Source organism: Monodelphis domestica, chromosome 5 (genome assembly GCF_027887165.1).
Source record: "Monodelphis domestica isolate mMonDom1 chromosome 5, mMonDom1.pri, whole genome shotgun sequence".
NCBI classification, from domain to species: Eukaryota; Metazoa; Chordata; class Mammalia; order Didelphimorphia; family Didelphidae; genus Monodelphis; species Monodelphis domestica.
In genome coordinates, this window is record NC_077231.1 from 60,407,583 (window position 1) to 60,421,881 (window position 14,299).

At 34.9% G+C, this 14,299-nt stretch overlaps 1 protein-coding gene across 2 annotated transcripts in view; it reads right to left on the bottom strand.

The window, feature by feature from the left end:
* Positions 1–14,299, bottom strand: part of LIN7A (lin-7 homolog A, crumbs cell polarity complex component) — a 214,422-nt gene that overhangs the window by 105,953 nt on the left and 94,170 nt on the right. For both annotated transcript variants that reach the window (XM_056798556.1, XM_007503106.3), the window contains exon 3: positions 2,174–2,245. In XM_056798556.1, the coding sequence (XP_056654534.1) occupies positions 2,174–2,245 (72 nt within the window). The remainder of the gene's footprint in view (positions 1–2,173; positions 2,246–14,299) is intronic.

Consider the following 14,299-nt stretch of genomic DNA (forward strand, 5'->3'; position numbering starts at 1 on the left):
ACACGTTTTGCTGCCATTCCCAGACTGCCTATTAGTTTAGGAAATTTCATTTACCCTTCCCATTGCCTTTTTGGTAAATACTGATGATACCTGTAGGCATAATTACCATTTAAAATATCTGTGGGTTCAACTACCTCAGTTTTATTTGAAATCAATTTGAGCTCATATGTGGCCTCTGATAAGATAAGCTTGGCCTCTTTATATTATTACATAATATTTTATTAATCTGCTTTAGGTTTCTTTCCTGCATTTTCAAATAGTTTCACTGATCTTGCTATGATGAATTTTGCAAAGGGAGTAGCTTTCAAATATCACCTAAAATAGAAAAAAAGATAATACCTTGATCTTTCTTTCTGAGCCATACAACAATTTAATGCATATTTATTATTTAGCTTTTACACTTTCCAGTATATTAATCTCTGAATTTTTCATAACTTTGAATAATCAGCTTATGTTACAGTTTTCTATAGAAATCCAATTCATAAGGTTATCGATTTAGAACTGGAAGAGAGCTCAGAGGCCATCGTGCCCCAAAATGAGGAAACTAAAGGCTCAGAGATTAAGGGAGATAATTTAGGTATCACAGCTTGCACTAAGTATGTGAAATGGGATTCAAACAGAGGTTGACCTGGCTCTAGATCCAAAGCACTATCCACCATTCACTTTGCCACTAAGATTTTGTCATTTCTACTTCACTGGACCTCAGTTTCTCAAACTGTAAAATTGAGAGGTTTGGACAAAATGGGGTCAGAGATCTCTTCCAACCTTATTATCCTCAAGGAAGGAGAATTTCTTCTAGCCAAAGAGATAATCCTTCGTATTTGCCCTTCATAACTTCCTTTGATTACCTGTCTACTATGGAGTGATTTATTAAGCATTTATAAAATATTGATCCCTGCTACTTAACATTCTTTCCCCCACACAGTCTCATTAGCATCAGTTTAGCATTATGCTAATAATATCTTCATTTAGTGACAGGGAGGGAATGATATGACAGTCGTGGCTTGCTTTCAGCTGCATGCTTTGGCTGCTCATGCAGACCTGGCCATCATGCATTGGGGGGTTAAGAGGCTGACGTGGATGCAGTACAGACAGCCCAGAGACAACCAGGAATTACTGTGCTAGTGACAATGTGGCGCTGCTCTCCTGCTGTTGTACATGAATAAGAGATGAGAATGGTAAAGCAGTACATAATTCTCGGCAACCTTAATTACACCACGTAGGAAACATGTTTTTGTGTTCCATCTCAACATAAACAAATCACCATCTAATGAGAACAATATTCTATATTTGCTCAGCCAAACCTTATGGATCTACAGTATTCACTTCTGGCTTTGAATGGGGATAGAAAGACTCCAAAAAGGATGAGAGAAACCAGATGAAGGTTCGCTCTCCAATACGAAACAAAGAAAGTACAGAAAAGAATTATGTAGCTACGTCTATATTGTGTCAGACAGCTAGTTTCTCCAGGGGGAAATACATACCTTTTATAAAATATGGGGAATTTTACAATGTGTGCTTCATTGCAAATTAGTTTGAAGGTCAGGGGTTTACTAATGGCTTATTTTTCAGAATCCTGCACGATTGATCATTTGTTAATGCTCCTGTAAGGTTTTCCTTAAGAGAGCCTTTGAAATCTCTGGTTCTGAGTTTCTAAGGAAAAAGGTCCCTTTCCTAGGGCAGGAGAAGCAAGCCAGTCCTCTTGGGTCTGGAGATGGTCAGGGCCCACCCCATTCAGTGACTGATACACAGAGCCTGGCCAGATACCCAGGAGGAGTCAGAGATCAATGCATGGCCTGTGATACATTTACATGGCTAATAGATTCATTTTTCAGCTCTATGCAAAGAAATCCCCATGCACTGAAAAGACCCTATTGTCCTAGGACAATATCAGAAAACATGGTGTATCTCATACAATGAGCCAGTAGATTTGCTTGACGCTCAGTGAATTCAATGAAATCATTCTCCTTTGTTAAGCTACAGAAGCAGCAGAAACGTTGAATTTTCCATTAGGAGTTTTACCTGGGAAGCAGTACTGGTCTAGACTCTGGGCTGCCACTGATGTCTAAATTTTCTTACAGTGTACACACGAGAATACCTGAAACACACACGCGCACAATCAATTACTGGATCACTGGGGTAGAGCACATTTTTAAAGCTGCACAAGGCTTACCTTTGCAGTGGCCCTGGCACGGAACTCCGGGCACCCATTCACCGTTATGGTTTCATGCATATATTGATATACCTGGAGAGCACAGAGGGGAAAACAAAAAGATTTTGTAGGAATATTCAAAAGAAATTTCTTTCATCATTAATAAGACCTTTGATTTTCATAGGGAGGAAGGAACAAAGGAAAAGTGAAAGAGAGAGTTGAGGCTTTGGGTTCAAATTCCCCCTTTCGAGAGGAGAGGCACAGGTGCAAGGGAGATGTGTTTCACTTCTGAAATGTCACTTTATTGAAATTTAGGACTCTCCCTTTTACTTTGCCATGTATAATCCATTACAACTGAATTATAGAAGAGAATTTAATCACTAGATGGTGTCGATGTAGATTCTGGGAGCCACGAGTCTGCCCATTTCCCTTGGGAACTTATTTTAAGGGAAGTCCCAAAGTGACTTTGTCTTAGACTGAATAAGGGGATCTCCCAGCACCCATTAAATGTCCTGAATAGGAGTAAAGAAATGCTCAAATGCTCAATCACCCTTTTAGTCTGAGAAGTTTCCCCCATTGAATCAGAGATCCATCTGTTCCCAAGATGACCAACACCAATGCAGGAACCATCCTTTTTGTGGTCATTGTAGTAGACCACTCCCTGATACCCCAGCCTCTTTTCCAAGCCTGCTTACAACCTGTCATTGTATATTTGGTGTGCTTAATTTCCGAAAAGGTATATAAGATCCCTACATTCTATTATTCTTTGGAGAATCATCTAGGGTGATGATCCTCTCAGAGATATTGTCCCTAGAACCCCAGGATTTTGACTCTGTATAATATTTGGCGCTTGGCTCTGGGTAGTCCACGATGATTATGGACCTATCTCTTTCCTGATTAAAGATTTGGTTTTGCTGACTACTTTAGAGGTTCTGTGTTTTTCCAGATTGACAATGGTATGAAGTGTTAGTTGGTAATTTTTTTTTCCAAAAAGGGTTGATGTCATGCTTCTTTCTTATCAGGAAAATTAAAATACATTTCTTTCCCTTAGCCAATTATCTGGTGTTTTCTTTTAATTAACAAGATCTCCTTGTCTGGAAATATTATTTATTAACTTTAAAAAATTTACTTCATTATTTTAAATATTTGTCAAAATTTTACAAAGCCAAATAAAATATATACAGAGAAAAAGAACATACTCTACAAATGAAATCACCAATCTCATATAGATTTAGCTTCATATCTAAACAATAAATCCCATTCAGTAGTGTCTTAGCACGTCACTGAATCACAAAAGATATTCTTAGGATGGCCAACATAAACATGCATAGTAAGATTCATTTTTCACTTTTTGTTCGCTTTCTGGAGGATATGTTCACAGTTTATTCTACCAGAATTAATTCTATGGTTCTATGTAATATTATCTTGGTTCTACTCATTTCACTATTTCTAACACTGTGTAGTTCTTTTAAAAAAATCAGACTATATTATTTCTTATGGAATAGTCCATCACAATCATATACCACAATTTCTTCAGCCAGTCTCCAATTGATGGACAGCTCCTCATTTTTCCAATTTTTGGCACCACAAAGAACTGCTAGAAATATTTTGCAACATGTGGGTTCTTTTTCTTTTTTCCTGATCTCCTTGGGTAACAAACCTAGCAATGGTATTGCTGGGTCTAAAGGTGATACAGTTTTAAAAATCTCTGGTTGAAATTTCAAATTGTTCTCCAAAATCTTTGAATCAATTCACAGCACCATCTATAGTGCATTAGTGGCCCCATTTTTCCACATCCCCTCCAATATATTTGTCCTTTTGCTATTTTAGCCAGTCTGATGGATTTAAGGTGATATTTCAGTCATTTGGTTTTTCATTTCTTTAATCAGTAGTGATTTCAAGCATTTTTTTCATATACCTATATATGGCTTTAATTTCCATCTACAATTTGTTTATATCTTTTGCCCATTTATCAATTGGGGGATGGCTCTTATTTTTAACAATTTGACAAAGTTCTCTACATATTTTAGATGAGACCTCTTTCTGAGAGACTGTGTATAAAATCCACCCCCATCCTCCAATTTTCTACTTTCCTCTTAATCTTGGCAGCATTTATTTTATTTGCACAAAAACTTTTCAATTTAATGTACTCAAAAGTATTCATTTTACATTTTGTAATGCTCTCCATCTCTTGTTGACTCATAAATTCCTCTCCTACTATGAATATGATAGGTATTATGTTCCTCATTCTTCTCATTTACTTATGGTATCTCCTTTTATGTCTAGTTCATGTATCCATTTTGATCTTATCTCTGTGAATGGTGTAAGATATCGGTCTATACCTAGTTTCTGCCAAACTGGTTTCCAGTTATCTCAGCAATTTTTACCAAACAGTAATTTCTTATCTCCAAAATCTGGTTCCATGATTTTGTCAAAAACAAGGTTACAATAATCTTTTATTGCTGTTTGTTCTATATCTGTTCTGTTCCACTTATTTATCTTTCTGTTTCTTAGCCAGTGCCAGCTATTTTTTATAATTACAACTTTATTATATAGTTTAAAATCTGGCACTGCTAGAATTCCTTCCTTTAGTTTTTTTTTTCATCAATCCCATTGATATTCTTGATCTTTTATTCTTCCCAATAAATTTTAATTATTTTTTATAACTTGATAAAATAATTTTTTGGTAATTTAATTGGGATAACACTGATTAGGTAAGATTAGGTGGGGCTGTCATTTTAATTATATTAGTTCTGCCCATCCATGAATTAAAATTTCTCCAATTATTTAGCTCTAACATTATTTGTGTAAAAAGTGTTTTAGAATTATTCTAGTTTCTGGGTTTGTATTAGCAGATATAATCCCAAGTACTTTATTCTATTTGTGATTATTTTAAATGGAGAATCCCTTTTTATCTCTTTTTGCAGGACTCTGTCATTAATATAAAAAAATGTCTATAATTTATGTGGATTCATTTTATATCCTGATACTTTGCTAAAATTATTGATAGTTTTAACTAACTTTTTAGTTGAATTTCTAGGATTTCACATATGCTATCATGTTATTAGCAAACAGATACCTCTTTGCCCATTCTGATTCCTTCAATTTCTATTGCTTCTCTCTTATTGCTATTTCTTATTGTTAGTGTTAGTTGAAAACTCTTTTTTTCTAACTTCTAATTAGAAATGCTAATTTCTAATACTATATAAAAATAATATTGGTGATAATGGGCATCCTTGTTTTACACATGATCTTATTGGGAAGGTTTCTAGTTTCTCCCCATTGTAGATAAAACTTGCTGATGGTGTTAGGTAGATGCTTCATATCATTTTAAGAACAAGTCAATTTATATCTATGTTTTATACTGGTTTTAATAAGAATTAGTATATTTTCCCAAAGGATTCTTCTGCATCTATTGATATAATCACATGATTTTTATTAATTTTGTTCTTGATATTATCAATTGTGTTGATAGCTTTCCTTATATTGAATCATTCCTGCATTCCTGGCATAAATTCTGTTTGGTCACAGTGATCTCTGTGGTCTATTATTGCCTCCTAGTTAGCATTTTGTTTAGGATTTTTGCATATATATTCATTAGTGAAATTTGTCTGTAATTTTCTTTCTGCTTTTGCTCTTCTTTGTTTAAGTATCAGCACCATATTTGTTTCATAAAAGGAATTTGATACATTTTCTTTACCTGTTATTTCAAATAATTTGTTTGATATTGGAATTAATTTATTTTTAAGTTTTTGGTAACACTCCCTTGTAAATCTGTCTGGTCCTAAGGCTAGGAAGTTCATCTATGGTTTAATTTAATTTTTTCTACAATAGGATTATTTAGTAATTCTATTTATTGCTGTGATAGTCTGTGCAGTCTATTTTTTAAAAAAATAATTCTATTTCTCTTTCATTGTTAAATTTGTTTTCATATAATTGAGCAGAATAAGTTTAACTTCATGTCATCTTCATAGGTATTGTAGTCATCCTTTTCATCTTTAATTCTAGTGGTATGATTTTCTTCTCTTTCTATTAGATTAAATAATGGATTATTATTTTTTGTCAATTTTCTCATGAAACCTAAAACAGTTATTAATTCAATGGTTTTCTTGTATTTAATTTTTATTAATCTCACCTTCAATTTTTAGGATTTCTAATTTGGGGTGTAGCTGGTAGATTTTAATTTGTTCTTTTTTAGTTTTAAAAAATTCATGCCCAATTCATTGATCTTTTCTTTTTATGTTATCATTATAAACATTTAGAGATATAAATGTTCCTCTAATTACTACTTTTGCTGTATCCTATAAGTTTTGATATATTGTTTTATCATTCTCATTAATTAAATTATTCATTGTTTCAATAATTTGTTCTTTAATCCACTCATTCTTTAAGATTAATTTATTTAGTTTCCATTTAGTTTTCATTTTTTGGTTTCTATGGTCCGTTATACACAATTTTTTACTTCATTATGTACTTAGAGGATTGCATTTAATATTTCTGCTTTTTAACATTTAAATATAGTATTTTGAGGCCATAATATGTGGTCAATTTTTGTGAAGATTCCATGTACCACTGAGAAGAAGGTATACTTTTTTCTGTTCCCATTCAATTGTTTTCTTTTAAACCCTTATCTTCCATCATACTGGGTATTGATTCTAAGGCAGAAGAGTGGTAAGGGCAAGGCAATGGGGGTTAAGTGACTTGCCCAGGGTCACACAGCTAGGAAGTGTCTGAGATTAGATTTGAACCCAGGAACTCCCATCTCTGGGCCTGGCTCACAATCCACCGAGCCACCTAGTTACCCCATCCCCCACCCCAAAAGCTCTTTTTTGAGCTTCTAGTCATTTATATAATCACTACTATTCTTTCAAGTTCCTTATATGCTACATGTTATAGTCTAATTATACCCATTGATGGACCTTTCTTTTCTCCTCTGTGAGATAACCACTTTTTAAATTCTTGAGACAATTGTTCTCCTTTTCTTACTGCTATATGAGACATATGACTTAATTGATATGAATATCTAATGGAAAAAGTTGGCTTTGTCCTTATACTTCCTGTAGGTTTCTCTAAGTTCATAATCTGAGATAAGGTATTTTAGTAAGGCAATTTAAAATTCCTGCTAAAAGAATGACCTAAAATAGGAACTCTGGGAGAAGATATACCCAGTGAGTACGCATAACATTCAGATTAGACTGTGTGGTGTTCTAAAATACTATCCAAACACAGACACAATGTGTAGGGTCCATCATTGAGTTCTATATCCCTTCCATGTGAAATCACCATTTCTCTATGTTTTCAGTTGCCAGTAACTCTATCAATATATTTCTTTGTATGAGTATCTATTAGGTGGTAGCCAGTCCTATGATTTCTGCATTTGTCTTCTATGAACAATGCCCCAAACTATCCAAAATAAGTCACTTTATACCATGACAATGTGGTGGCACCATAAATGTCTTTATCAAGTCCTCAGAGACCATTTTTTTGCTCCCTTCCCATTGATATCTGGCCCCTTTTCTTTGAAATCCTGGTCAGACGCTGTTATTCATGTGATTCCCTATCTGGCAGTACCATGAAAATAATGCAAAGATTTTGTTCCAGGAGATATCATTCAGTTATATAATTAAGATCTACTTTCAGTTTGGAGCTGATGAGTTCATCTCTACAACTTATAATATAAGCTAGGGTTCTCTCACTTTGCTGACCCCTTTCCTTATGTTAGAGACATATCCCTATTCATAATGAAAATATCAAAATGTTCTGAGGTTAGGTCACCAAAAAATTGGTTGAGGATGTCAGTGATAGCACCATTACTTAAATACTGAATTATGGCCAGAACATTAGGGCAGTTTCTTTACATCCAACCAGAAATGTATAGGGTTCAAATCTAGTATAAAAGTCCATCTGTAATTTTTTTCAAGTCTTAAGTCTCCCAAAGTTAGAAGCCTTCTGTAAACTCATTTTGGCATAAATGTACAAACTCTTAAATCTTTCTTGGAGCATCTGAGATAAAGGGGAGCAGATTACAGGGATGGACTGAATGTTCTTTTCTTGAACTCTGAGGTCAGTGCAGCAATGGAGTAGCTTACTCCCATTTTCTTGAGTTCAAAGAATAACTGATCCCTTCTGCAAACTATGATATAAAGAAAAACTCTGTTTTCACAATTCTTGAACACAGGCATACCTCATAGTTCACCTTTTTTATTCAATTAATTCTTCAATTATTGGTGGGGTCAGTAGTTGAAGAATTATCGCTAGAATATCCCTAGAAGAAGCTTGATGAAGGGATCATAATTTTGATAGAACATTGACTCCTTTAATCCTGACTCCTTTAATCCCTTCTCAGTAAATAAACTCCAGTACTCTGGAGGCTTCTGAGTTTAATTATGGGTATTATGAATATCAGGACAAAGAGTAGTTCCAGAAATGTCTCAAAGTTAAGTTCTTTGGAGGGAAGGTATGGTTCAGCATCTCAAGCCATGGCCATCCAAAGAATGCTCCAACCACTACTTTCATATTATATTTGTCTTCTACTGCCCTCTGCCTGCAGAGTAGAATGATTTCATATTGTACTAGACCTCTCTTTCCCTCTTTATGATCTACCTTTTAACATCATGTTTCCAACCATAATTTTGAAAATTTCTGAAAAAGGTCCCAGGAAATGTAAGTTCCTGATATCCTAGAGCTCATCAGAACTTTTCTTTGTTTCGTGTGCTTTCCCCAAGGTTTCTCTATCAAGAGGATGATGATGTCATTAGGAAATAATTGGGTTAGCGATTGGATATACTTTTAGAGTCTCAAAGTATTAGAAACACAATTCTAAGATTAATCTTCTCAGTTTTTCATCTTCAATCAGATCCCTGACTTAGTATCCAAACCCCAACACAGCAGACCACTCAAGTATGCCAGGCTACAGATAACTCTGAGGAATGTGGGTATGCTACAGAAGCTTTTTGGTTGTCTCTTTGATAAAAAGAGTCAAACAGAATAAACAAATAGGAGAAGATGGAGATACAGGATGCCTTACCAACAAAGCTAAACCACTTCAGCCTTCATGAAACTTGTCATGGCTTCTCAAGAGTACTTGGAGAATACACAGAGGAGTCTGTGATCAATGCAAGGGGTGCAATATATTTATGTAGCTAAGAATCATTTTTGAGTTTTAGAAAAATAAATTCTCCATGCATTGAACAGGCCTTATTGTCCCATTACACACTGCACAGTACATCTCACAATGGGCTACTGGTTTTCAGAGCTACATATATGCTAGTATCATTTTGATTGTTTACCTTAACTAAAATATTTTCCCTTTTATGACTTACATATGGGTAAAGCTGCAAGAAGCCATCTCATATGCATAGTTCCAGCTAAGATTGCCTTTACTTAAACCTACTGACAATACCCTTCATTTAAAAAAAATATTTGTTAAAGATTATAGAGTTTAGACTGGGAAGAATCTGAGATAATCTGGTCCAAATCACACATTTTAGAAATCAGGAAAATGAAACCTGGAAAGGATGATATGTTGAAGATCACAGAATAAGTTTGTGGCAGAATCATCATCATTCAAATCTAGATATTTTCACTCTTCATCCAGTATGACAGTGACTAATTATCTGAAATCTGTTTGCTGTGTGACTTTAGGCAAGCCTCTGATTTCTATAAGTCTCAGTTTCATCATCTGTAAAATGGGTGATAATTCCTGAGTTAGAAAGGGAGTTTACTTAAATTCCTTTTTCTTTAAATAGTCTCGAGATTACTGTGGCATAGACAATTCCCAAAGAGGAAATTCCATCAAACAACATACCCTGATTCAACTTGCTTCAATTTATGGTCTTGGAGAGTTGCCTGGGCTCAGTGAGTTAAGATGACTTATTTAGGGTCATATAGTCATTATGAGTTAAAAGTATAACTAGAAGTCAAGTCTTCTAAAGCCTTAAACAGGCTCTTTATCCATTATGCCAGCTGGTCAAATTAAAATAGAAATGAGGCCCACTAAATCATACATCAGGCTGCCTTTAGGCAGCATATTGATTTAAATAACCACCTATGTAATCTACCATATTTTCATTTATTTTATTAAACATTCATCAATTTAATTTGGGTCTGGCTAGACTCAGGAGTTTTGTGATACTTCTGTACTACCCCATACTGTCTCTTTCTGTAATATTAATACTTCATAGAAAACTACCATACCAGCACATATGGCCAGAACTATAGTCTATCTTTAGAAAATTCTAAGGATATCCTAGCTTCTGATCAGAGATCAACAGAGTCACTCAACTGGGTAATGAGAAAAAGAACCAGAGTTGGGGAATGAAAGGTACTGTGGTAAATATAATGGAAGCTTCTATTTAAAAAGCTGATGGAAAAAGGAACAATTAGGTCTCATGATGGACAGAGCTTCAAGCCTAAGTTGGGAGAACCTGGGTTCATATGTGGCTTCAGATACTTCCAACCATGTGATCCTGAGCAAATCATTTAACCTCACTTGTCTAGTTCTGGCTTTTCTTCAGTCTTAGCCTTGATATAAAGACAGAAGGTAAGGGCTTTGGGAGGGAAAAAAGTCGATGGAAATATTTCAAAAAGAAAAGAGACAAGAAGTGTATGTTAGAAACCGAATGTCAACAAGCCAGTGCTTTGCATAGTGCCTGGCAAATAGTAGGTGTTCAATTTTTATTGATTGATCGACTGATTGTGTCAAGATCAAATGAGTTAAGTACAAAGCATTGAGTAGGGAGCTTAGCATATAGAAAGCACTATCTACACATAATTATTGTTATTATTAACTATTACTTCAAGATAAAATAATATAATTTCAATTATATTATAACATTTATTATATATTGATAAATAGTATATATTACATTGTATTATATTTATATTTATAATTAGAGTAAAAAGGAATTATCACATAGAAAGCACTATATAAATCTTAGTTATTCTTATTACTATCGACTGCTACAAGATCAAATGAAATCATTATAAGGCACTTAGCACACATAGAAAGTTCTATATAAATGTTAACTGCTATTATCATCATCGTCATCCTCATCAAAAGGCATCCCTTGAATCCTAGGTCTTCCTGACTCTCCGGCTTGCCCTCTGGGCACTCATACCATCTTCCTTTCATAGAAGACATTTCTTTACAAAAGAAATCACAGATCTGCTGCTCCCTAAATGCCTCTTTGTATGTTATAGAGTGGTTGTAAACTATCACAGAATCACAAAGCCAGAGATATAGAGCTGAAAGGAATCTCAGGGTCATTTAGGTTATCCTTGAAATTTTATAGATAAGGAAACTGAAAGCAGCGAGGTTAGGTGACTTGCCAAAGGTCTCACAGGTGTTAACCTTTACAAGAGAAGAGAACCTTGAGCCCAGGTCCTCTGACTGGAGAGTTGTGCTCTTTCAGTAAGGTGGGGAAAGAACTTTGTAAAAACAAAGCTTTCTATAAATATACTCTCTTTACCACCAGCAACAGCAGTAGCCTCCTTTTGAGGACAAGGATGCAAGTGTATTTCTCATAATTCCATTATACAATGTCAGCCTTGATACTATCGGGCAGGTACTATGTCTCTAAACTTAATAATTTTAAAAAAACCTAGAGCAGATCTACATTTAAGCTACTTAGAGAATTTTGTCAGAAAATTTTGATTGCACCACAACCTCCTATACTGCTCATTGAGGAGATCTGATATTCAAAAGGAGATTCTAGTGAATGCAAGAACTATCCATGGTCCTTAACTCTCCCACTTTTATCCACATACTTTTAAACCATTGGAAAACAAAGTACCTGGGCTTGACAGTGATCCCTCACCTATCTTTGGAGTTATGGTCCAGAGACCCCCTGGATAGGTGAAAATCTGTGAAGTAGCAGCATTATATTTATTTTATTATTTTTTTTTATGGCAAACATCTTCCTCTGGTGCTTGGATTCACTGCCAGGAGCCTTAGAAGGTGCAGAATGTTTGGGTGGCATAGGGCTTGAAATACATTTTTACAGACTTTTATAGAAACTTCACAAAAATGCAACACCACAGAGCAACACTACGCACAGTGATCAGATGTCAGTGTGAAGTGGACAAGGAGAGATGCTGAACATATGGCACAGTGCAGGAGAGCAAACAGACTGATGCTAGTCACTGAGCCAATCAGCGCCCAAAATACAGAATACAGAACTGTGATTGATCTCCTTTCATTCCATCAGCCAATAGTGTGCATGTAAAATCTCATGTTGGCAAACTTGCACAAGCAGTAGTGGTGTACTGCATTTCCACTGAATACAGTATGGTATTCATCCAAAAAATCACCCAATATAGCAAAAACTCCATGATACAAAATTCCAAATATTTTTAAAAAACCCGTGATACAGTGAAACCATAAGTGAATCACAGTATAGGGAGGGATGACTGTATAATCTTATCCCTTACAAAAACAAACAAACAAACAAAACCATCACTCAGTTATTATTTAATATTATGCTCCCTGCTTTTTATAGGACTAGAACTCACTACTTAGGTAGTTTTTCTATGGTTTTTGCAAAACTCAAAAGATAGTCTAATATGCTATTCACTATTCTTTATAAACAAATCCTCATGATAAATTCTTCTCAAGCCTAATTCTGTTGAGTTTTGCCTCTGCATATGAATTTATAAGCTCTCTTTTGGCAGAAAATAAAAACTATGTAAGAAAGCATAGTGTCTTTGTGATTTAACTGCCAAGAGACTTGAAGTCCAATATATCACTCAATTATTCAAATCTCCTTAACTCATGTGCCTAAAAGTAGATTATTTCAAATCTTGCTTTTGGATAACCTCTGATCATTTTTAACCTTATTTTTCCCCTTTGTAATCTATGAGTCCTCAAACTTTTCTGAAATTAGACTGGGTATATATCACACACAAATATATAATAGAGGCAGATGGTGGAGGAGTGGATAGAAGAACACTGGGTCTTCTTGTCAGGATGATCTCTATTCAAATCTGGCCTTAGAAACTTACTGGCTACGTGACCCTGAGAGAATCACTTAAACAATTTGCCTCTGTTTCCCCAATTATAAAATGGGAATAATTATAGAACTTACCTTGCAAAGTTGCTGTGAGGATGAAATTAGATAATATTCCCAAAAAGGGCTTAGCAAAGTTCCTGTCACATAGAAGATACTATGTAAATAATCATTTCCTTCCCTTTATCTATAACTTTGAGATTTGCTAAGAACTGTACATGTCTCACATACATATGTCTCATATTAAGAGAAAGGTAAAATTATTATCATTATAATACCCCTTCAATATATTAGGAAACTAAGAGAAACTAATAAGTGACTTGCCTAAGGTCTGAAGTAGAATTTTAAAACAGATCTTCCTGATTTTAAGTTCAGCACTTTTATCCCCTATATGCCCTGGCTTCCACATTTCTATATCTAAATCTATTGTTGATATTTAGTCATTTCAGTTATGTCCAACTCATGAGACCTCATTTGGGGTATTCTTGGCAGATAGTAGACTGGTTTGCCATTTTCTTCTCCAGCTCATTTTACAGATGAGGAAACTCAAACAAAGAGGGTTAAGTGACTTCACTAGGGTCACACAGCTATTAAGTGCCCGAGTTCACATATGAATTCTTCTTGATTCCTGGCCATCTAGCTACCTTTGGAACCTGGAAACAGGAGAACATCCCTATTCTATAGTTCACATTGTTGCACTTAAGCTGTTGGTCCCATATTCTTTGCTCTCTACATCTGCCTGGCTTACCTCCTTTTTTTTCAGTAATCCATTTCTTGGGTGAAATCTTTGACACATTTTGTACATGAGTCAACATTAACAATATATTTCAGCCTATTTCTACGTGCCATATAGTTCTCTGTTTTTGTCTGGGTCTTGAGATTCTCAAAACTTCTTTTTGTGTCATGTATCCCTTTGACAGTATGATGGTGCATACGAACCCTTTCTCGAAATAATGCTTTTAAAAACATAAAATAAAATACACAGACTTTGAAGGGAAATCAACTAGACTGCCTAAAGATGCATTTGTATCCCAGTTCATAGATGCTCCACAATATCTATTGACCCCGTGGAAGTCTATGGATCCCAGATTCAGAACTCCTTCCTCTGAACTACTAGTCATCTTTTTTTCTTTATTTACTG